This window comes from Perna viridis, chromosome 8 (genome assembly GCF_037379345.1).
Source record: "Perna viridis isolate PV_CMFRI_1.1 ecotype Kerala chromosome 8, ASM3737934v1, whole genome shotgun sequence".
NCBI classification, from domain to species: domain Eukaryota; kingdom Metazoa; phylum Mollusca; class Bivalvia; order Mytilida; family Mytilidae; genus Perna; species Perna viridis.
In genome coordinates this window covers 42,013,939-42,038,567 of record NC_142452.1, presented here as the reverse complement: position 1 = coordinate 42,038,567, position 24,629 = coordinate 42,013,939, and the positions used below count along the sequence as shown (strand labels likewise).

The 24,629-nt window shown below is 34.1% G+C and overlaps 2 protein-coding genes across 6 annotated transcripts in view; one reads left to right on the top strand and one right to left on the bottom strand.

Moving 5' to 3' along the window:
- The window catches only part of LOC148610574 (uncharacterized), a 44,302-nt gene that overhangs the window by 8,601 nt on the left and 11,072 nt on the right, over positions 1–24,629 (bottom strand). Inside the window, exon 1 of one of the 5 annotated variants that reach the window (XM_088595718.1) lies at positions 13,301–13,865. The exons of 1 other annotated variant lie outside the window; for it this stretch is intronic. Coding sequence is in view for 1 of the 4 variants with exons in the window: in XM_088595715.1 (XP_088451841.1) it covers positions 7,152–7,187 (36 nt within the window). In the remaining 3 variants the exon portion in view is untranslated. 3 more of the 5 variants (XM_088595720.1, XM_088595717.1, XM_088595715.1) reach the window with 3 other exon arrangements.
- The window catches only part of LOC148610571 (N-acetylglucosamine-1-phosphotransferase subunits alpha/beta-like), a 63,519-nt gene continuing 56,008 nt past the window's right edge, over positions 17,119–24,629 (top strand). The window contains exons 1-3 of the mRNA XM_088595714.1: positions 17,119–17,436; positions 19,250–19,335; positions 20,294–20,413. Coding sequence (XP_088451840.1) covers positions 17,308–17,436; positions 19,250–19,335; positions 20,294–20,413 — 335 coding nt within the window. The 5' untranslated portion in view covers positions 17,119–17,307. The remainder of the gene's footprint in view (positions 17,437–19,249; positions 19,336–20,293; positions 20,414–24,629) is intronic.

Genomic DNA, 24,629 nt, shown 5'->3' with positions numbered 1-24,629 from the left:
AAGTTGGATTTCTTATCCAAAGATTTAGGTAAGGGGGAGGCAAAAATTATTTCTTGACAGTATCACCGGTGAGGATCACGAAGTTTTGAGGGCGTGCCCCCCCAAAGAAAATTTCAAAATATTAAACCTCAAATCCTGCATTCCAAGGGTATCCTGAACAATTTTTCAACAATTTTTAAAAATTGCAATTTTCTAAGGGGACCCGCCCCCTGGATCTGCCACTGCCATATTCGATTAGTCGTGACATGTCATAGGGTTATTTAATAAGCAGAGAGGTTTGTGGCAACCTCATATACAATGTGTATTTTGTATACATGGATTTAAAGGACATCCACTCGATAAAAAATAGGGTAATAATGTTTCCTGGAGTCGCAATTTTAATGGGAGCATTATTACCCTATTTTTTATCGAGTGGATGTCCTTTAAATCCATTTTTTTTAAGCCCCCCTTTAGAAAATTGTATACAATTGCTGTGTTGACGCTCTGGCTTACTCCCAGACCCCTGATGGGTCTCGCACGAACGGCCCAATTTGGTGGGCTTTAAATAATTTTGTTATTTATTTAAATTGTAATTTTAACTAAAAAAACAAAACAAAAAAAACAAAAAACAAAAAACAAAAAAAAAAAAAACAAAAAAAAAAGGAAAAATGTAACATAAATTATGAATAACTGAAATGTTAGATATTAAATAGTAAATAGTATAAATGAATTTTGAAAATGGACCATGTAAAGGAGGAAAATGCCAAGTTGGATGGAGAGGAGTCAAGGACAACCAGTCGGACCCAGAAGGCGGAAGACATGTGTGATTTAGTTTGCCAAATAGTGTATGCGTTTTAGAGTCAAACGGGTGTGGTTTGGTGAATATCCAAAGGTGAAGTGCCAATTAAAAATTTATAATGTTAGAGTGTTAGTTACTAAAGGTGTATGCTTTTTTAGAATGCCGAAAGTTTATGCCGAGCCAAAAAGTGTATGTAAATTTAGACTGCCTTGTCTAGCCGGGCGTAGTTCCCGGATTTTACCGTGCTAGCACACGACGTTAGTACGCAGTTTTACTAACGCCACACGAGACCGTTCCAGCTCATGTTTCTGGTGAATGGGCTGACCATTTTTTTTATAAGTTGGAAAACTGGATTGATTATCATTGGTTAGATTTGCCAATTTTTAGAATTTAATAAGTGTAAAATTAAATCCAAAATTTTCACGTGGACTTATTTTCAATGCTGCTCACTTGCATTTATATGCCCGGATCATATGACCAGATCACATGACCGGCTTTGTTCATTAGTACCTATAGGGGTGTTTTACAGAACTTTAACCATTCTATACTCTAAGAACCACCCCTTCTTATAAAGAAAGTCGTCCCATGATACGTGTGCAAGAAATAGCGTTAAATACCACTAAAATATTTAATTTAACCTGTTGAAACGGACTTAAACCATCTTTTCATGATCTTTCAAAGATTTGCTTTAATGAAGGTTAAAGCAAAACTATGCATTAAGGCCTGCCTCAAGTCATGTGTTTATCTCCCAAAATAATTTAAATACCATAAGCTGACAGGTACATTTCAAGGCCGTAGCCAGGGGATGCGACGGGTGCGATTGCATCCCCCTTTAAAAAAAACTTTGATTTACATCTTAGCCTGTAACTAAAAAGAAATCATAGCAGATAAGCAAATAAAATTGTTTGTCAGTGATCAGTTCGCAACCCCATCCAGAAAACCTGGCTACGGCCCTGCATTTGTTTACATATGCCCATTGTATTTTCCGTATCAGTAAACTCAACTGACATGCATATTATTTCATTAACATATATAAATGATTACATAACACTATAACAATGAAGTGGAATAAGATAGCACTTTCCGTATATCCGTTACATCCTTCATTTTGTGCATTATAAAGCTAGGACGTCGTTGCTTCTAGCAGAAAATTCGACTGTCTTTGTGGATATAAACCACTAAAATCCCCAAAAATCTTTCGTAACACATTGTTCACATTGGTGTTCAACGATTGACCAATGATATGCCATGTAATAAAATATTACAAGTGATTTCAAGTACATAATTTAATTTATTCAAAATTGCGTGCATATCACATGAGACTAAATGCATCGCTTCTGGAAGCAAAGCAATTATTACATTATTAAAACTGTCGATTGTGAGGCATCCTATGGCGAAAACATAAATTCGGTTAACAAATTTCACTAGCGTTTCCAGAATGATAACATGACGTTTAAAAAAATCTTGTTTCATATATGATCAATTTATCCCTACCAGTAACATCGGACCTGCTTACATTGTAATGACACTTTCCTAAGAAAGCGGTACAACTAAATGTACGTATTGAATCATCTATCGGGAACACATAAAAAAGCTGTCGACATGAGTAAAGATGTACCTAAGATTACATGTATCTTTTGATTTCACATATCTGGTTCAAATTGAAAATCCATCATAGACGTGGAAGCCACGCATATTAACATATAGTGAGGAAAAGCTTGTTTAATCGACGGTATTCTATAAAAATGACAATTACTGGTGATATAAATCACAAAAAGTTTAGCTTTTTGACCCAGTGGGGAACAAATATAGGCTTATACTGATAAAGAATCCGAGAATATTCTTTCGCGACAAATTGATGCGGTAATGAGAGGTGGACTCTCCTAGCCCATGGACTAGCACGGAGTATCGCAAAAAAAGAGAGGCACAGCCTGTTTATTTTCACTCCTCACTGCCATCACTTATAGAGAAATTGTTTTGTTTCTGTTTCCTGTTAACATCTCATTGGTATACATGTACAACTATATATTCAGTATGTTTTTTTCAGCTATAATTTTGTAAATATGGAAAAATACACAATGTGTAATTGTTTTATGATAACAGACAACATATCATGGCATGAAAATTATTATGACGTTTGAAATCAGTAGAACAAAAGTTTTTTTTCAGGCAACAAACAAAACCACAAACAAATAGCAGCTACAAAATAAAAGAATAATCATGGGAATCAAGGTTATAGCGGTAATCAAAGAGTAATCAAGGGAACCCAGGTTATAGCGGTAATCAAAGAGTAATCAAGGGTACCAAGGTTATATTGGTACTCAAAAGAGTAATCAAGGGAACCAAGGTTATAGCGGTAATCAAAGAGTAATCAAGGGAACCAAGGTTATAGCGGTTATCAAAGAGTAATCAAGGGAACCAAGGTTATAGCGGTAATCAAAGAGTAATCAAGGGAACCAAGATTATAGCGGTAATCAAAGAGTAATCAAAGAAACCAAGGTTATAGCGGTAACTAAACATGTTAATGGATATCTATCAACATATGCATAATTCAATTACTGATATCAATAAATGGAGAAGTTTTCTAGACAATGCAAACACGTTCAAGACAAAACGTACGCATGTTCAAATTTGCTCCAAGGGCAATGCCAATCTGCGTCCATATTTGCCCCTCGGGCAATACCAGCCTGTGTGCACACTTGTTTTTTTATCAACAAACCGATAACTGTCCATTTTTTCAGAACATGTGTATTAATGTTACATTTGATAGTTATGTAATGATCCTTAAGAAAATGCCTCGCTAAAACTCCCAAAGGGAGAGCATCCATTTCAATTTCCTACATTTATGTCTGATAAAATATAAACAGAAAATATGACCCAAAAAATCTGGAGGTTACAAATTTTGTTCAAATTAGTTTGTAATTCCATAGGCCTATTAAACGGATTCTCCTTACCTTTTCATTTGGAACATTTTATAGTCAAATTGGTTCCTCGCTAACCCAAACACTTACGAGACCACGCTATCAAGAGGAGTTCGTGTTTAAAAGGGTTCAATGTGCTATTACAAATACACAAGAGGTTTAATATAAAGTGAAGTCTTTAGTTTATAACTTAAGTCTTTCTTCGGATTCGCAATTCCAGATTAAAATATTCATGAGATCGTCGGAATGAAAGTGACGACCCCACTTATACATATATATTGTATTCATTATAACTATGGTCTTGATCTGTCAACTGAATAAAACAAATTAATTTTCCAAGGCGTGACGAAAATGAATTCCGGAAGAGAAAAAAGGAAAGAATCTTTTTGTGCTAATGACATACTTACAGGTATCATTTGCACGGTCAAAAGCTCAATAGAGCTTATATTTATTATCATGAATTTCATGCCGACTCTAAATAAAACGTATTTATTTATTTATTTATTTATTTCTGCGCTACATACATTTTAAATTGTTTTAATTGCAACAGAGTGGGAAACTCCGACGATTTGTGTCAGTGTACCTGTAAACGTATTTCATGTAATATAAACCTTAAGTATAACCATTATGTATGGTAGTAACACTAACTAATTTAAATATTACTAAATTAAATAAAATATGGAGAGCTTAGAAGGGTGTGTACAAGAAATAAGTAAAGTCCTTAAAAAAGGATAGCTGACGCAGTAAAATTTTGTTCTTTTCACTTCTCCGTTTCTACATTAACACATTGCACGCAATTTCAAATTTTAGATACTTCTTTCCGAATGCCAGTAAGTCATCAGTAATTGGTCAATCGGGAAACAGAATTGCGATTAGGTGACTTGCGTTTCCATAGTTTGTTTGTTTGTTTGTTGGGGTTTAACGTCCGAGCAGCAACATTTCAGCTATATTCAGACGATGAACATGAAATGGATGATAAAATGAACATGAAATGAAAAAAAAGGATGGGACACAAGGATAATAGGGTCGACAAATTTTGATTGCCACTAGAAAAAGGGGGGATGGGTAAGGTCGAGCAATTTAGCCTCGGAGCCCTATGGTTCCTACTCCGGGAGAATACCACAGCAGGGTTCTTTAACGTGCGAGGAACGTGACGTCTTTCCCAACACGGTGCACCACTATGGTTTGCGGTCAGGTTTTCCGTATTATAGCCTGACAACCCCAGCATGTAATACGCCAGGGGTACCCTATTCCACCACCTGGGGCACACATCCCAGTTGCTCTGTGGGCAGAGCGCCTAGCCCCGGCTAGGTTTCTGAGCACTATTTAGTTGCCTTTTACGACAAGCTTAGCGCTGCTGCAGGCCTATTCTTTTGACATCCGGAACTGCACGGGGCGCGTTTCCATATAAGAGCATTCTTAAGGTCAAAGGGTAAAAAAGCGAAATTATACCGACTGCGTCGGAAACAATATTTGTTGTTCTTGATTTGGTTGGTTTTAGTTGATTTTTGTAAGAATGCATGGTGTTCTCAATAATACAAATCTAAATACAGAAAAGACTATCGTTACGTATCAGTCTTTCTAAACTTCAGACAGAAGGTGACAACTGATAAACTGGTAGGGGTAGACAAGACGTACTCACGATAGCTCTACGAAAAAGTGTAATTATACCTGGTGGCACAAGGTTTAAGTGACTCTGTGTTGTTGAAGATGTTTCATAGACAATTCGCTAAAACATTAAATGGGTAAAAAGAAAAGAAATAGGAGTAACTCGTCTAAATCAGGACTTACCCCACCCGAGAAAATTGTAAACAAAAACGTAAACATGGCGGCGACCATAACGATACCAAGTTTACCCAATATGGACTTATCTCAAGTCATAACACAAGCAAATCAGAGTATATATGGTACGAATAGCCCTCAACGTTCATACATATAGCCATCTGTAATGCAAATTCCACAAAATACTTCACAAATTGGATTCAGGTCTCCACTCCCACCACCACCCATGTACCCTACCCAGCCACGGTCTAGTACATCAGTACAACAACCCATAGTATCCAACATCCAAGGCAATCCCTGTATGTCAAACACAGAACCTATAGTTACATCAAACACAGATATGGCACTACAGGTCATCATACAAAACATGAATATTATGAATAATAGACTTGAAAATGTAAACACAACCAACAATATGATTCAAAATAAACTTCAAAAACTTGATATGCTGGAAGAAATAAATACTAAACTACAAATTGTTGAAGCTAATATAAACTCAATGAAAAAAGAAATCAATGATATAAAAACACTTCAAGACCAGCATTCAAGAACCTTGGCAAATGAGGAAAGGCATCATTATGTTATAGAGGATAGAATGAAATATCTTCAGGAACAAAATAGGGTACTGGAAAATCAAAATAGAGAATTACATGAACAATATCTGAAACTTCAAACCAATTCTATGAAGTACAATCAAATTTTTACTGGCTTACCTGAAAATACAGATGAAACTAGAGAAGAAACAGAAAATTTAGTAAAAGAATTTATTAATCAAGAACTGAAAATTGAAGGTGCAAACACAATAGAATTCCAAAACGTTCATAGATTAAAGCCACAGCGTGACGGAAAACATCGTAGTATAATCGCAAAATTTACAAAAGATGATGATCACCAGAAAGTTATTGGAGAAGCAAATGAAAAACTTAAAAATAGCCCAAGATATTCTGTTTTCCAACAGTATCCAGTTGAGATTAGCGAGCGCCGGAAAGCACTGATACCTAAACTAAAAGAATTTCAAAGGCTCAAGCGAAATGCAAAAATAGTGTATGACACCCTTATTGTAGACGGTCAGCCGTACGTTCCGATCCCCCGTGAAACACCTCACACTCCAGGTATGAACTAGTACATCACATCAGACACACATGAACGATCACGACCCAACACACAACGACAGGTAAACAAATTGAGAGAATTAGAATTGAATTAGAATCAGAATTGATTTCAGTTTCACATAATTTGAACTATATTTCCATTTTTTGTGATTTTAATGCAAGATCAGGAAAAGCAGATGATTTTGTAATTCCCGATGATGCGCTTTTTCAAAACCTTAATTTACTTAATGAATTTGATGATGATATCATTGATAATATGTATTCATATAAAATACTACAAGAGAATAATATATCTCGTAATAGATCAACTCAAGATGTTGGTCGGTGTAACAATTATGGTCATAAATTGATAGAAATGTGTAAACGATTATCTTTGTACATAGCAAATGGTAGAGTTTCGGAAGATAAGAGATATTGGAAAAAACTACATGTAAAAATATTAGTTTGATTGATTGATTATGTACTTGTAAGCCCGAAATTGTTCTCATTGTTTGAAGAATTCTGTGTATTAGATTTTGACCCTATGATATCAGATGTACACAATAGAATAAAATTTACCTTGTCATTCACCAAAGAAAAATTAAATCCCAACATAAAGGATACACTTCATTCATCTACACGTGTGAGATGGGCCCCTGAAGGCTAAAAACCACTAATTCCACTTCCCATAGGCTTCTATGCTAATTTCACAATATTCAATGGCTTCTCTGGACTTTACCTTAACTTTAACCTGCAGAGGACTATATATCAGCATGATTCTACATATGCCAGCTCACAATCCTCAGAATGGCATGTGGGGTTAGCAGACTTGCAGGTACGAGAACACAATTAATTCCCCTTGGTTTTCGTTGTATACGAATATAGTTCCAACTTTGGTAGTAGGTACGAATATAGTTCCAACTTTGGTAGTAGGTACCTTCCACATTTTTTCATATTTTTACTGGAAACTTATTTGCTGAAGGTTTGCCTCTAATTGGTAGAAAATAGGTTAAAATTACATGGGATTTTTTTTCATTAATCAATTCTGACTAAAAGTTGTGATTTGGTTCAGTGGAAGAAGGTTAAAATTTAGGACTTCTAACTCAGTTCATTTGTCATGTTTACCCCATCTCCAAATTATATGGATTGATTTCAGAAAATGATGGTAAAATTTTCTACAATTTATATATAAAATCCTGTTTGTACATATCTTTAGGCCAGAGAAGTTTTATTCAGTTTGCACCGGTGGAATTTTTTTAATCTACTCCAATGTGTATATTGAAATGCACTTGAAAATTAATTGCGGTCTCGTGCCTGCAGTGCAGTACTGGTCACCGGAAGTGAAGGGTCTATAAATAGCATGGGAAATCCCAGTGTTTTCACAAGATAGGGGTATATTTAGAAATCATTATGGAGATTAGGCTTCACATCACAAGAAGCAAAATGCACCAAGGATATTTTTGTTTAACAGGCTCCAGATACATGTATCTACCAAAAAGAGGATTCCAGGCTATAAAAGGCGATTGCAAAATTTTGCAAATAACAATCAAAAGGAGAGGGTCCAAAATCCCTTTCTACGATCAGATACCGATAAAGGATTTTATTACTTTTGGAATACAATGCACTTGTTTTTGATAAATACACAAAGAACAACTGTAACTCTGTAACCACAGGCACTCGAGGACAGGATATAGTCTTTTTTATACATACCCTTGTTTTTCTCAATTATATAATATGAATAGAAACGGATCAGAAATGCGTAGCAAGGCTTTTATGGGTTCAATAGATAAAAACTACGAATTTTCTTTTCAAAAAAGTTAAAAAAAAAAAACCAAAACAAAATAAAAAAAAATCCTATCTCATAGGACCTGATTTGTACTGTACAGACACTTATCGAGGCTTTATTTTGCTAGACTTTAACTTGTCAACAGACAACAAGACGACATTTATCGCCAGCCTAGCATATCTTTTATTAACTCAGGACCAGCTTAACATCATATCGTCTTCATACAGTGCATATGACTACTTCCTTTACAGTCTCGTCTGACTCGGTTTGGGATCAATCAAAGCAATGGCCTTCAACAGTCCCATCGAAGACGCTATCACGAGATCTCTGTATTCGATTTCAGGCCCAAAATCTTACCCCACCCTTCTTGATAGGAAAAAAAAATGTCAGGCTTATGCGAATTACTACAGCGCTTTTAAAAGTGATACTCAAATGTAAAAATAGTGTACTTTAAAAATTTCGCTCAATTTTCTACATAACAAACTCTTAATACGACCGTGTGCACCCTAACGAGGCATTTTAAACTATACAATCTACGAATGAGAATAAAATCATAATATAATGATTTTTAACCAGACTGAGTTTCATTTAAACCATATTATACATGTAGACGCGTACAGTCAATTTAATATTTTAACGTAGTTAATCTAATTTCCGCACACTCATACAGCAGCTGCTCATCTTTATACACGTACATCCTTTAGAATAATTTATTATTATTTGTATCTTTATAGGGTTTGTAAGTCTCGTTCTAGTTTCAGTTTCCCTTCCGGAATTTCCGGTGTAGAACCGAAGACCGATATGCATTTTAGTGTGTACTTCCGGGAAATTTAAACGCTGCTTCACAAAGCAAAATCTTCTATTTTATGCTATTCTAAACATTTTTATCTCTTAGAACTTGATAATTGTCATTTTTAATCAGTATTTTTACCCAAAAATGATACTTCGCTTTTAATATTGAACTCAATGCTATGTTAATGACGAATCTCCATACATTTGAATGGTAGACTAGGACCCATTCTTACTGTGACGGTTTTGGCTAATTTTTCATTATTATCTCCCCTTAATACACATGGTAAAGTGAATTTTACTCTCGTTTGTCAGATATATTTCAATACTGTTTAGCGGGTTTGATAGTCCTATTTAACAATTACTTGTAGGTATTGTTCATTTTAAATGATTGTCTTTTTAGACTAAAATTTTGAAGAGCCAATTTTACTTCTGTACCAAAACAAGTTTGATATAAGATTTACATATAGTCTAAATGTTGACTTATAAATTGCTTTACAAAGTATGTTTCATAGATCATGGGATATATATAAATTCTTCTAATTCCTTACTAACTTTTGGAAACTTGATTCATATCTATCGAAATGTTGTTTTGAAAACGTAGATAGTTTGATTTAAACTTTGCTAAAATTCAAACTAAATTCTGACTAAAATGAAGTAATAGTAAAATATAAAGCTTACTTAGCTAATTTAGGTCCGTCATCACTGTGCATCCTCTTTAGGGTTAATTTTTTAGTCCGTCCTCTTTATTTACCTTGCCAGTGCTGTCTATTTTAAAGCCGTATTGTTTTTGAAAAGTGCTATTGCATAAATTACTTCTATTTTTTAAACATTTACACAAACTTTGTACAATGTTGAATTTGAAATATTTATACTGTTGTTTACAAATGTTGATGTTCTGGTATATAAAATATGAAAACTAATAAAGTCTTGAGTCTTATTGCCATTTAAAAAGCTCAGTGGAACGAACTAGTCTAGAATGCTGCAACATTATGGTACACACTGTCGTCGTTAACTGTTGATATAAGGTCTGTCGTCTGTTGTTTCGTTTGAAGGTTCATATAGAGTACTTTACAGGTTTTCTTTTTATTTGTTCAGACAAATATATACGGATATATAAAAAGCAATTCTAGACCATTCTAGTACACAGGGGGTACCGATAAGCATATTGCCCGAAGCCACCCTGTTACATCTTACGAAACCACGGAGTCACGTGACGAGACTTACATACCCGATATTGAATGAAATCTAAGGAAAAGATTATATGCATCATTTCTCTTTATTTACAAACATAGTGTTAAACCAACCGTAACCGTAGCGTCTGTCAATCTCGGTTGTGATGCATGAAAGAGATTTTTTGCTCCTATTTTATAGACATAACTATGTAAACGTGATTTGCTAAATCCTGATAAAAGGGAAAGAAGGCGCCGCTGACTTGTCTAAAATAGGGCGCGTTCCAGTGATTTCAAGTTTACCAAACTTTTCGAGCAAAAGGGGGTAGACCTGGTTGTTTCTAGTCGTCATCTCCGGCAGTACTACTATTAACATTTCTTTCTTAAGTACAAGTATCTTTTATGGGAGGCTTGTATAATTCTACTCTTGATTTTGATGAGCACATATAAATGACAAATTAACGATAACGGAAAAGAATCTTCATAAAAATAATTCTTCTTTTGTCTGTCTACAAAATGCATAGGAATAACAAATACTCGTGTAAAAAGTACAGGTAATTCATTGATTTATTGAGTGTTTCTAGAAAAGCAGAAGACGCTTACCCTACCGGTGCACCTGGTCCATGCCCCTAGTTATTAGTGGAGTCCGAAATGCTCGTTTGCTTTTGTTACTTTGTATGTATGATTTTAGTTACTTTATGTTCTTTGTTGTGTATGTCTGTTTTCCATGTCGCGTCTTTGTCCCTGGATTACATTCTTTTGATTACCGCTATAACCTTGGTTTCCTAGATTACTCTTTTCTATAATTTGCATTTGATATACATGTATACAGTTTGATTTTTCGTCATTTTGATTTTTCCCTTGCAAAGAAAAAAATAATCAATAAAAATTGAAACTTGGTGGAAATACTGTTTTTGTGTAGAGCATTCATGCATGGATGTAATAATTGCAAAGTCCGGGTACACTGTATGCAACTTTATTTACATCTCGTAAAAATACAGGTGTGTACAGTGTGGAAGAAAGGAACAGACTACCCAGTTAAACTAGGCAATGACCAATTCTATATTTTTGATAGGGGTCATAATAACACTTTTTGAAGTATTACATCATTTAGCGATAATTGCTACATTGACAAATCTTCGCAAATACAAAAATTTCGCACTAACTTTAAAAATTAAATCCATGAAAACAAAAAAAAAAAATAGCAGAAAACGGAATATTTAATTTTTGTTGTTTCTTTACAACAATGCCATGCCCAATCGGAGTCGAGGTGGATGGGATACATTGACGCCTGCTTGCTTTTCCTGGCAGTTTTAAAGTGCCTGATACAATAGTCAGAGAACCTGTCTTTTGACAGGTAATTTTAGAAAGATACCCATAACTTGTCGTGAAAACTGATACTGTATATAGATTTTTTACTATGTTACCATAGCTACATATTTTTATTACAAAATCTAAAAGAATATTTATCTTTTTCATGGCTTTTCATATTGTAAGGAATTAAAAAAATAAATTCTTTTTACAAGAAAACTTTGTTGGGTTTTCTTGTTTGGATGTATTAATATATAGTTTGTCATAAAATTATCAACAGTGACTTATTTATAGAGTGAAACCTCATGGTCGGATTTCTTGTTTTATTATATTAAAAAAAATCACAGGAGTGCCTACCCTATCCGGAATTTCTGTCCCCCCCCCCACCCCCCAACTGTAATTTCTGTTTTAAGAACAAATTGAACTATAATAAAATATTCATTCATTTTACCAGTTATATTTTTGTCGTTTTCTTTCATTCTATAGCTTCAGGGTCGAAGTTCCTCAGAAAAAAGGGAGGTGTTAGGACATTATTTGCCATTTTTTGTCAATTGACACATGAAAATAGCAATAAAATATTTTAATTTTAATTTAATTTCATTTTAATATTTCAATAAAATGAGAATGCTAACCCCCCTGCACCCACCTGGATCCATCACTGAGATTTCATAATATTTCAAATGGGTACAAAAGTATATAAAATCGATTAGTTTGCAATCCCATACGTAAAAATACTATTTTGATGAAATATGCAAAACACAACGATAGGCTATGCGGAATACATTTTGTATACCATGATTAGAAATATGACCCGTCCCGAATCACGGGCATGAATATGAACTGAGCTTTTCGTAGCTTGTTTATTTGACGCTATAGTTGATATAAAACTAGAAAAATAAGATTCAGCAGTACCTTTCGACAAATATGGGCTCAAATTTTCCACAAAATTCCCCCTGATTACAAACCTGTTTTAGGCATAGTATGCCCTAGATATGAGAATGTTACATTAATTTTATGTAAAATTAAATCATTTTGTGTATTCAAAAACTGACCTGACTTTTGTGAATTCTGTAGAAGATGACAAAATAAACAAACACCTGAGATACACTTGATTCGGTGGTTATTGACCTTCTATTGAATAGAGTTCACCTTAACTAGGCCGTAGTTAATTTTGGCATGCTGAGTAAAATTTAGAAAAAAAAAAACAGCACTGAAAAATTTTAGATTTTATTATTTTAACAGAAAACTAATTAACATTGCCCTTAGTTAATTTTGGCATGCTGAGTAAAATTTAGAAAAAAATAATAAATGTATCTAATAAAGAAGCAAATAACCTAAATTCACAACACTACAACCACACAGTCCAAGTAGCTACCTTTGGACCTATTTTGTTAAAATTAAAATTAAAACTAATTTGGATTTTCAATAAAAAAGGTCCATCCAGACACATTGAAAAGGAGGGGTGCCAGCAAATTTTCCAATAAAAAGGGGGTATCAACCCCCTGGACCCTCTCTCGGATCCGCCACTCTCCAGCGATGTTTAAAATTCTTCCAAAGTGAATAGGTTTGTCTGTAGTTGTGGTGAAATAAAGCCCATATTTGGCATAATGTTATGACAAACCTTAACGAGCGTAATTTTGAAATAATTGTAATAATTACTCACGACTTACAGTTTACAGTAGAATATACGTAAGAATGTACCATATAAAATCACATCAGTTTCTCGTATCAACGACATATTAAGTACTAAAACATTTCAAAAACGTTATGTTTTGATCGGGCTGGCATGTCTTCGCCCAGTATACACCTACATGTGTACTGCAGGGGCGTTGCTTCCATTGAGGCAACCGAACTCCTGCGGTAAAAAGAGGGAAAAACGTTTATGGTAAGCTAACACTAACACACGGTATACCACTTTTAACTATTTGGTATGTGCATACATATGTTTAATTTGGTCGCTTTTTATCAGTGTCCTTCATATCAGTATAATTAAACGTCGTTTATCTTCAGTGTAACTCCCCTGAGGTAGAATTTGATAACAATAAGGCACAATGTAAAAAATGTAAAAACAGAAAAAAAAAACAAAAAAGAAAAAAAAAAACCAAAACCAAAAACAAAAACAACAGAAAAAAAAAACAATTGACACTGACATCGACGTTACAGCGTCCCTCGTCCTTGTCCAAGCAAGATTTCGAGAGCGTCCGCTCCAGATGACCATGTCCGTCTAGGTTATATTCTTCTAATGGACACCCTACACATATCACTGGCCCGGTTTTGCCTGATAGGCTTGTTTAAATTTGACTTCGTATCAAAAACGCGGATATACATGAAATTGTAACCATCCCTCCAGCAATGCTTTCGGCACACGAGAGTTAGTATTGGGTTCCTTAACATAGAATCGGAGCAATTCAAAATCTCCCTTTTATGTCCCCGCGACGAAATGCCGGGGAATATTTATTTACCCCTGTCCGTCCGTTCGTCCATCCGTCAGTTTGTCCGGATAACGACCCCTACAGTATTTTACCTTGAATTTTTATTTTGTCGATTTTGATTGAATTCAGGATTTGTTTTGAATTTAATTTTAGTGGAGTTCGGGATGCTCATCTACTTTTGTTTTTCGTTTGTGTTTTTTTGTTGATTCATGCTCTTGTATTGCGTTTGTTTCCCTGTCTGGTTTTTGTCAGTGGATTTTTACGTATGGTTATATTTTTTCCCTATTATAGACCTTTTTTTTTCAATTGTGATGCCCGTGAGGTAGATGCGATAAGCATTGCTGTATTGGAAAACATATAGGGTAACTCATTTTGCGCTATTAAAACACTCTTAGAAAGACTTTCTGCTAGCTAGGTTTTTAACTACTCATTTGAGTGCGAAATTACGTATCTCCGTTCACAAAATATCAACAGTTTCTGGTAGTGCGCCCCCTTCCCCCGACCCCATGCCTCGGTACTAATACATCAGAAACTACGCCCATGCCAAGTATGGTGATTGCATAGACTATAAGGTAGTGATGAGTATGAGCAGTTGACAAAGAGTGTTTGATGAACATGAAATTGATGATAAAATGAACACGAAATAATGATGAAAAAATGTGGGACATAAGGATAATAGGGTCAACGAGCATAGATTGTCACTGGAAAAAGGGAGATGTGGGAAGGGTCGGGCAATTTAGCCTCCTGTAGGGGAGTCGAAGCTCTTACTCCTATCGAATACTACAGAAGCGATCTTTAACGTACGAGGTAAATGGCATTTTTCCAAATATGATGCACCACTATGGTTTGCTGCCGGGTTTTACGTAATATGGCCTGACGACCACATCATGTACCCCTAGAGCTATTTGTGATTCCGTCAATGAAAATGAAACAGCTATGACATACTTGCACGATAATTTTTTAACCATATTTGATTCATCAACACGCAATGCAGCATCAGATGCAGATCGTGATGTTCGGTCGCATACAACCAGATTATACAGACGGGTCCGTATAGAAGTTTAATTTTATATGTGGCAAGTTTATGGAGCATAATTCAGAGGTGTGCAGGGGGTTGGCATCCTCCCTTTTATTGGAAAACTTGTCATTTTCATGTGTAAAAGTGACAAAAAAATGGGGATAATGCCCCTGCATCCCCTTTTTTTGAGAAACCCCGGCCGGCATCCCTCTTTTACAAAGTGTCTGGATCCGTCCCTCTTAATTAAAGATTTAATTTTGAGTAGATTGTTTAAATTTGAACACCCACAAAAAGACTGTGACTTTCTTTATGCCCTTAATTTGGGATCGCCCGGATAGTCCGACATCCCAATAGTCCGACACCTCGATAATCCGATACCTTAATAATCTGACACCCCGAAAATCCGATACTCAAATAGTCCGCTATTTCAAGTGTTCTTGGCTGAGTTATTATATTCTGGGTATTTACGTTTACCAACTGATTGTACTACTTATTATATAGATGTATGTTCTTTATAATGTATTACCATTTTCAACATTGATTTTAAGTTTTGTGATATTATATATTATAATTAGTACTTCATTTGTAGTATATAGTTTAGTATTTCTATAGAAATATTAGTTTCCATTGGCAAATTATGACTAATTTGTATTTATTTTGTTTTTTTTTGTTTTGTTTTCGACGTGTATATATTTATATGTATACGCTGAACAGAACGAGATAGCGTGATGCTGGAGTAGGTGGAATTTTATCTCTCAGTAACAAGAGCCAGACAAGTAAACGTATTTACAATAGTGAAAACGACAAAATATATAAACAAAATATATATATACTACCATACATCGTGTACTAAGTTACAGCCCTAGATTAATCCTACGAGGAGGAATGACCCGGCCAGCGAAAGCTATATATTTATATAGCCTAGCTGGCCGAGTGGTCTAGGGCGGTGGACTTTGTGCAGGCGGTATTGCCATAGATATCACAGCGGTACAAGTTCGAATCCCGCGGAGGGAACGACCAAAAATTTGCATCGCAAATTTGACAGTTCTAACATCGTTGCGATTTTTTCAGATCTTTCTATACGTTTACATATCTTCCTTGTATCAATTTGATCCGATGGAGCATTGTAGCGAATAGAGTCGTCACATTCTGAGACGTATATATCTATGTCCGAAAAGGGCTCGGTATAGATATGTTTCACTGTGAATTATAAGGTTCTACCAGGGACACTATATTTCTAATACATATATACACTTCCTGGTTCTACATAGTTAATTACTGCTTGTAATGGAAAAGTGTGTGATAATACTTAATTATTCCATTTTACTTCTCATTTTCCAATAGCTACTACTGTCATAAGTTAAATTCGTATGGATTAATTTTAATAGAAAAACATACTCTTTTTATATCATTTACAAAAGTGAAACCAAATGAATGTTATAGCAGTGAAATCTGCAGCAAGCTTAACTAAAGGGTAGAAATAAGAATACAATTTTCGCCAAATCATAAAAGAGGCAATGATATATAAAAGACTCGATATTCTCGAAATAGTCATGATCAACACCAAATTAACTTACGAAGGATACACAATTCACAAAATAGGCTTGCGGTTAGCAAGCTCTTCGAAGAATCGTCGGAACTCCACTGTTTCCGTTAACGTTAAAAGGTTCGTACATGATGTGTCTCCGACGATGTCCATATACGGCTTTATTTTAGTAAGGCTATTCCTTGTTTTAAATTTCCTTCGTTTCCATTAAATGTGATTTTGTTCGCTTTTCATTTTTATTACATACATGTATATTCAGAGGCGTAAATATATAATTTATTTGATATTTTACACAAATTTACATTTTTATGTTTTATTAGTCCCAGACAAAACAGATCTATAAAAGGGCAATGTGAATTAAAGTTGCCGTGGAGTTTTCTTAATGAATCCATTTAAAGTTTTCACTTAACAAGTACAAATTTCAACCGATGAGATCGGGATTGTGTTGCAACCCTTAGCATTTTCACGTGATTTGTTCATTCGGAAATTTTCTAACCTTATCCACCCACATGACTTCAAAACGTGTGAAGACAAACAGAAAAGATAAAAACACTGTTCCTAACATAATTCATCAATAATACAGTGAAATTTTGAAGTTGACTCATAAACTGAAGCAGATAATGCTTTCAATGGCATGAGATTCGCATGACAGTGTAGATCACTTTGGCAAATGCGACCAAAATGCGAGATGACCACTGTAGAAAAATCGTCCAGAAACAAGCCTATGACATTCTTTCACACCGATATGGGGTACTTCTGATATTTGGAACGGTTATTTTCATAACTGTGGTGTCATTTGCATTTGGAGAGGTACGACAGTCATTTACATCTTCGTCAATGTAGGGGACCGGGGTGGAAATGGATTTGTAGTATATTATTTTTTTCCGAACATCCGAGCATTTCGAAATCTAGGAGTTGTAGCCAGGTGAAACTTCATAGGTGCCATTGGTAAACATATGTTATAGTCCAAAAGCTAATTCATATTATATAGAAGCTATCTTCTTTATCAGTTTATTAATAAAAACTCTTCCTTTTAGCAATCTTTTAAACAGATCATTCATAGCATTTTAGATAACAATTTCTGTATTCGAAGATATTTATGATTGAAAAATATGGATTTTTCTGTCTTGGCAAATGGACTTAGTAGTTCCTATGGCTTCCAGTCAATTTAGATTTTTAACTGTCCAATCAAATCAAAGTGTGCTGTTACACTGAAAATGAGAGGCCACCCATAATCAGTTGCCTTTAGCTCAGCTTATTTAAGCACAGAATATTCTCTTTTTGAATATCTGGGCACTTACATAGCAAGGTGGTGCTTCATAGGTAAATTATGTTGACTAGTGTAGAACCCTGAAAGCTTATCCAAAATTCTTTTGCAGCTGTTTTCTTTATTTATTAAAAAATCTTCTTTAAAATGATCTTTTAAACAGATAAGTACATGTATCACCTGAATGTAGCTGAAATATTGCTGCTCGGGTGTTAAACCCCAACAATCAATCAATCATTAAACAGATAAGCCAGGACATTTTAATTATGATGATATTCACAACTGAAAAATAAGGATTTTTTTCATCTTAGCTGATGGACTTGACAGTTTTGAATGGTTCTAGTCAATTTTAATTCCTTCCATTATCCGATCAAATTAAAATGTGACTTCACTTCAAAAATGAGAATAGAATGACCCACTCTTTGCAGCATGAAAAGTGTTTAAAATGAGGTTAAATAAACAATATTACAAATGAAGAAGGCAAAGTTTGTTAAATTAACTATCATCTGAACCCCCTAAAATTCTGGCTGAGTGCTTTACAATGGTTTGCTTCGAACTGGCTTCAGGGTAGTTCTGAGCTAGCTAACATCAAAATATCAAATACACAAGGTGGCAAAGAAAATATGATGGAGTAGATATATTTTATGATTTGATCTATTTTGAATGTATGTGTAGTAACGGCAATTTCAAGATCACAAGATTCTAAGTACTTACCTTTCTACTGAAGATTTTTTTATATCAAATTATGAACTTCAAATCGAATATAAACTGATTTGTTAAGCATATTCTTTCTAAAAATTTCATGAACAAATTTTTATTAAAATGATGTACATATACCAAAAATTTTGCTTAGTCTTTTCTTTTTTACCACAGAAAAAAGAGAATATTAATCTACTGTATGCATGCTGCATGGTACAAACACAAGGATGGATCCAGGATTTCAAGCTACAGGGGATAGAATTATAGAATTACATGTATAAGGCAAAGTTAGGCAAGAATACTTTTGGAGATAAAATTTGAGGAAAATCAAGATTACAAAAAAAAAAAGCCCAAAATTTTATTGGAAAGGGGGGAGGTATACGCCAGATCTGCCCTTATTAATTACATACCTGTTAAACCTATGGAAAAGTCCATGTGGGAGATTCTCTGCCATCATTGACACTGTAAATATTTGATATGAAAACAGAAATTTTAGTAATTTCAACCAAAAACCTCTAACAAAACTTGCATTTTTTATGTGGGAGATGCTAAATTTTTCTTTGATTGTGTAGGAGTTTTCTAATGAGGGTTAACAGGTATAAATTTATTGCCTGCACATGCAGCTAATAGCTTAAATGGTTGTGATGTATTTTTCAGGCTGTTGTGGAATGGAGTAATGAGAAGTATGCCCAAGTGTTCAATTCTTATAGTGACAATATAGCTGGACGATCCTTCAGGGAGAGGTATATACATTACCATTTATCTAAAGGAGAAGGGTTGTTATAGGCTCTCATTGGCCTAAAATACAATTAAAAATTAATCATCAAGTGTAAAAAGTGTTAATTGTAATTTTGGTGATTTAAATACATAACCGACTTCTTAAAATTCTTGCATTAGAAAGACAAAAGAATCACTTGAAATTTACCAAAATTCAGTTGAGATATTTTGTTCATTTTGTCCTTTTTGGTATTACCGGTATTTCTGGCAAAGTAATGGATGTCCACACCTAAGAAATTATTTAGTGAATATATTCATAATTACATAGTTTATCATATGTGAAAATGTGGAGCCATTTTGTTGGGTGTGGACAAAGTTTTATGGATGTAAATATGTCACAAAAAACAACAAAATTTACAATTCTCATTAGTTTATAATTGTAACAGTAATATGATGTCAATACAATGAACTAAAGCAGTAATGTTCTGATGATCAATTTGAATAAAAAATTGATAATTTTTTTTTTTATTTCCAGCAATAATACATTGTATACTATTTTTTCCAAAATTGATTATCAAAGATCTTGATTAAAATAACATTTTTCCATTATGTGTTTGTATTAACTCATCTGGTCATTCAAACGTTTGTAAATCAGCTGTTTCTGAACTTATTTAAAGTGCTTTATGGACAGGATCTGGTAACATATGGCAGTCTACAGATGTCTTAATTAGTAAACAAGGTACTGATCACCATTAGACCTAAATATTTTAGCAGCAAGTTCAATTTTAATTGAAATCGCATTGGAAAGATGACTGATTATTAAGATTATGGATTTTTATCCAATTCTGACCACTAAACTACATGTGAAGTCACAAAACATTTATGCTGCTGACTTGTTACAAATTCTTTAAAGATTTGTCTTTGAATTGTTGATTTGGTGTGTTTTGAAGGCTGCATTTTTAGAAATTTGTTTTCTGTTTGCAGTGTATGTTCCCCACTTCCAGTTGATGTTGTTTATACTTGGGTAAATGGTACGGACCCAAAACTATTGAACAAGCTCCGAGCTCTCAAACTTAACCTCGAGGAAGAGTTCAACATAACAAGGTTAGTATTTGGTCTCATTAACTCATTTAAGCTGTTTAAGTGTCTGTTTTTGTAAGAATCAGGCAGTGGGTGAAACAGTATAAAAAACCCCATCATTTTAAAAGTTTAATTTGACTATCTGCACCATCAGAATGAAGAATTAAGTACCAGTCCATATAAAAACTCAGACACTGCCTAATGTAGAGGTGATTCATGGTGTAGAAAAACCCACCGAACAAATCATGCTTTTTTGGTCTACATATAATATACTCTTGAGTAACAATAGTCCTTTCTGTATTTAGATCTGTACTTTTGAGAAAACTAAACATTGATCTCCCACTCAAAGCAACCAAATCAAGTCGAATCAAGAACGATAACTCTTGCAAAGTACCAATTTCATACACAATCTATAAAACTTTTATCTCGACGACTCGAAAGTGCAAGAACCAAATGACAAACTAAGACCAGTTTTGTAGTCTGTAACCTTTACTGAGTTAGAAACAAAAGTGAATTTGGTGGGTTTTTTGACATGCATAAATCACCTTCTGTCTGATTTTTATAAAGACTGCTACTTAAAAAGACAAGATTTTCCATATCACTTTGGTAAATTCAGTTATATTTTCATTGAAATACACTGAAAATGAACATTTCAAGGGCAGATAACTCTGTCAAAAACCTTATTTTTCCATAAGTACTGTGAAACCATGTGACACTTGTCAAAGGGACAAAAAGTACTTCATTTCAAATTTGAAGTACACCATGACTTCATGAATAATAGAATAATTAATAGGAAAGAGTGAATAACCAAAGCATGATCACGTGCCGAAGAATGCCAAGATTTAACGAGTGGGTGAATCTTGTTCCATTCACGAGTTATGGTGGATTGATATTTGTGTTGTGACGTTTTGTGACTAATTAGTGTAAGGCAAGTCTGAGAGTGAAATGACCGAATTTATTTCACAATGTGAATTATCAAGAATTTTCGGTAAATCTTTGTATTAAATTTTGATAAACTACACTGGTATTTGATACAAAAAATGTATACAAGGTATATGTATTTTCATTTTTTGTAGATAAGTTTATATACATGTAGTGAAACCTTTATAAACTGAACCCTGACTTAAACTAAAACCTGTCTAAACAAGATACCTTTTTGAAGTCCCTTTCTATTAGCTTGAATATATAACCTGGATAAACCAAACACCAGTCTAAACTGAACACATTCTACTGTCCATATACAAAGGTTCAGTATGGCAGGTTTCACAGTTTTACATGGAGGCTATTTTTAGATTGGTTTCACTGTAAATTTACATGACATATTTCAATGGAGGCTATTTCTTGAACAATATTTTTTGTATGTAGAAAGAAGTTTGGGTAAGGTTATCTGATATAAGTAATGCTAGGTGATAATGGTGATAGCTTTTATATGGTTGTGTTAAGGTATCAGTATAGAAATTTCAAATATAGATTTTAAGCTTAAAACAATAAACTTGTTTCTTTATTATAACTCAAACTTTACAGAACTGAAAAAGAAGCTTTTATACATCATCCCAGTCTTTGCTGTGTATTTTGGTCAAATTCAGAAAAAAATGCTTCCAGTATGGTTCCTGAATTTAAACTTTTGGTTTGAAGGTGAATTTCAATAAAATGAATGATGTTTTGACCAGATTACTATTGTTCAGAACTTCGTGAAGACGTCCAGGGTAACAATGTGGAGGAACATGATGCTCTTTTATTTAGGATATAACAGTATTGGATTTGAAGATTTGGAGTCATCAATCGAGGATTTGACACTGGCAAATTTAGTTAAATGCAGACGCGTAAGCGGAGCCAGTAAACAGTTATTTGCCACAGTCAAATAAACTACTGTCAACCAAAATTTTAATTTCTCCGCTGTTCACAGTGAAGCCACTAATGCCCTCCATTGTGTCAAAACTGAGATAAAGTAGCTCCATTTCTATACTTTTCAATATTATTTCTGTCCATTATTTAAATGTTATTAAACAGCCAGAACCATTAAATATACTTTGGTATGAAGACACGAGAAGTCAACTACAGACAATATTAGAAATGGTGACTCTACTGTGACTCCACTCACAATATCTCCACTGTGGAGAGTGGAGACACTGACTACACTCAGAATATCTTTCCTGTGGAGAGTGGAGACACTCTGACTACACTCAGAATATCTTTCCTGTGGAGAGTGGAGACACTCTGACCACTCAGAATATCTTTCCTGTGGAGAGTGGAGACACTCTGACTACACTCAGAATATCTCCACTGTGGAGAGTGGAGACACTCTGACTACAACTCAGAATATCTTTCCTGTGGAGAGTGGAGACACTCTGACTACACTCAGAATATCTCCCCTGTGGAGAGTGGAGAAATTAAAATTTGTGTTGACTGTAGTGTAGATTGATGAGAACAAAATTTCTAATACAATAAAGTTATCTCCATTTTAATGCAACTGTCAAATATAAATGTAAAAATAACCATTAAAAATCCTTAAGAATAACTTCGGGCATGTGTAAAAAATTGCAAAAGTGAATCATGGACTTGACATGACATCCTGAAATTTATTATGTTATCCAATCATCATTATGTAAGAATGTTGCGTAAGAATTTTCCTTAACCCTCTGATCTTCTGTTTGTACAATTGTCTGTTATACTTTTATTTTATTTGATTTTTTTCTTCCTTGTTTCAAAATAATCACATTAAAATCAATAAATAATGTTGCTCATTTTCTCTTTTATTTTAATTCCTTAAATTAAAAATCAAACTCACTACTTTTCAAAATGTTACAGGAAAAAAAATAGGCCAAAAAAATAATATATTTGTTTCCTGCTATCTTGCCTACCCTAGTTTTTTGCACCTGTACTAAACATTTTATGGCTATTTTGGCTCAAGCACTGTTGATGCCTTGACAGTTTCCCCATTATCTCAATATAAAATGTTTTTGAAAAATCAAAAAATCAAATAATTTCCCTACCTTATTATTTTTTGCTGGTAGCAGGAAACAAAAGTATTATTTTTTGGCCTAAGGCATACATTTTGCATATAATCAGGACACACATAGAAAGACATAATAAAATTTGTACAGGACTAAAGGATAGATTAATGAAAAAAACGTGTATGATTTGAAAAAAAATATGTGGTTTCATGTTTTTGTATGCATAAAAACACATTTTTCCTTACTGGTTCTTAACATATTTTTCAATCTGCTTTAAAATATGAAAATGTACATGTATGTTGCTACTTTTCCTGTGTAAATTGATCATAGCATCAGAGCTTGGACCCTGGTGAATATATATCCCTACCTTGCTTGAATTTTGTTTAGGAAATACCTACATGTAAGTTGATATCACTGAGAACAATTTTCAGCAGAATCCAAATTATAGTTTTCGATTAAGGCCATTTTGATCATTTTGCCGTTCCCCTTTTTTTCACAATTACTTGGCAGGTATCACTTAATGTTCCATTAATGCCTTATTTTTGTTTCATTTTGCCATAAAATGCATAACCATCATCCGGTACAGAATCTCCTGCCATGTTGCGGTTATTGCCTAATTGGAAAAACTATGTAACCGACTGTGTACTGGCAATTTTGTCGTCACATTGTTCACCGAAAAGGGGACATAGTTTTGAACAAATTTTTTTTTGAAGTATGAAGTTATATATATTGTTTAAAGGACACAGATCTGTGAAGAATACATAGATTTTTGGCCATACACAGATTTGACTCTTTTATAAATGTATATACTCAGAAAATTGCTTGTGCAGATGATAACTTAAGAAAAGGATCCGTTACTTTGTTGAAACTTTTGAAACTTTGCACAGTTGATAAGTACCTTAAAATACAGGTTAAGGCCAAGTTTCAGCAAAACTTGTTTCCATACTGTAGTTTTCAGGTAAGACCATTTTGAACATTGTGCCATCCCCTTTTTATTCACCATTACATTGTAGGATATTGCTTTATGTCCCATTAATGCCCAATTTCCACAATTATGTACATGGTGAAGTAATACATATTTTTCTTAAGAAGTTGAGGATTTCTTACTTTCTGAAATAGTTCCAGAGATAGCACAATGCTACTGGCTAGGAAGTGGTGATGGCTACATGTATAGATATATATTTGTAATCTAGATCTTTACTTTTTGTACCCTGTTTACAGCAAAAGCCATGTAGCAATTTAGGCTAGTCTATGTTTGTAATTTATGTCTATTGGGCATGCTGTTC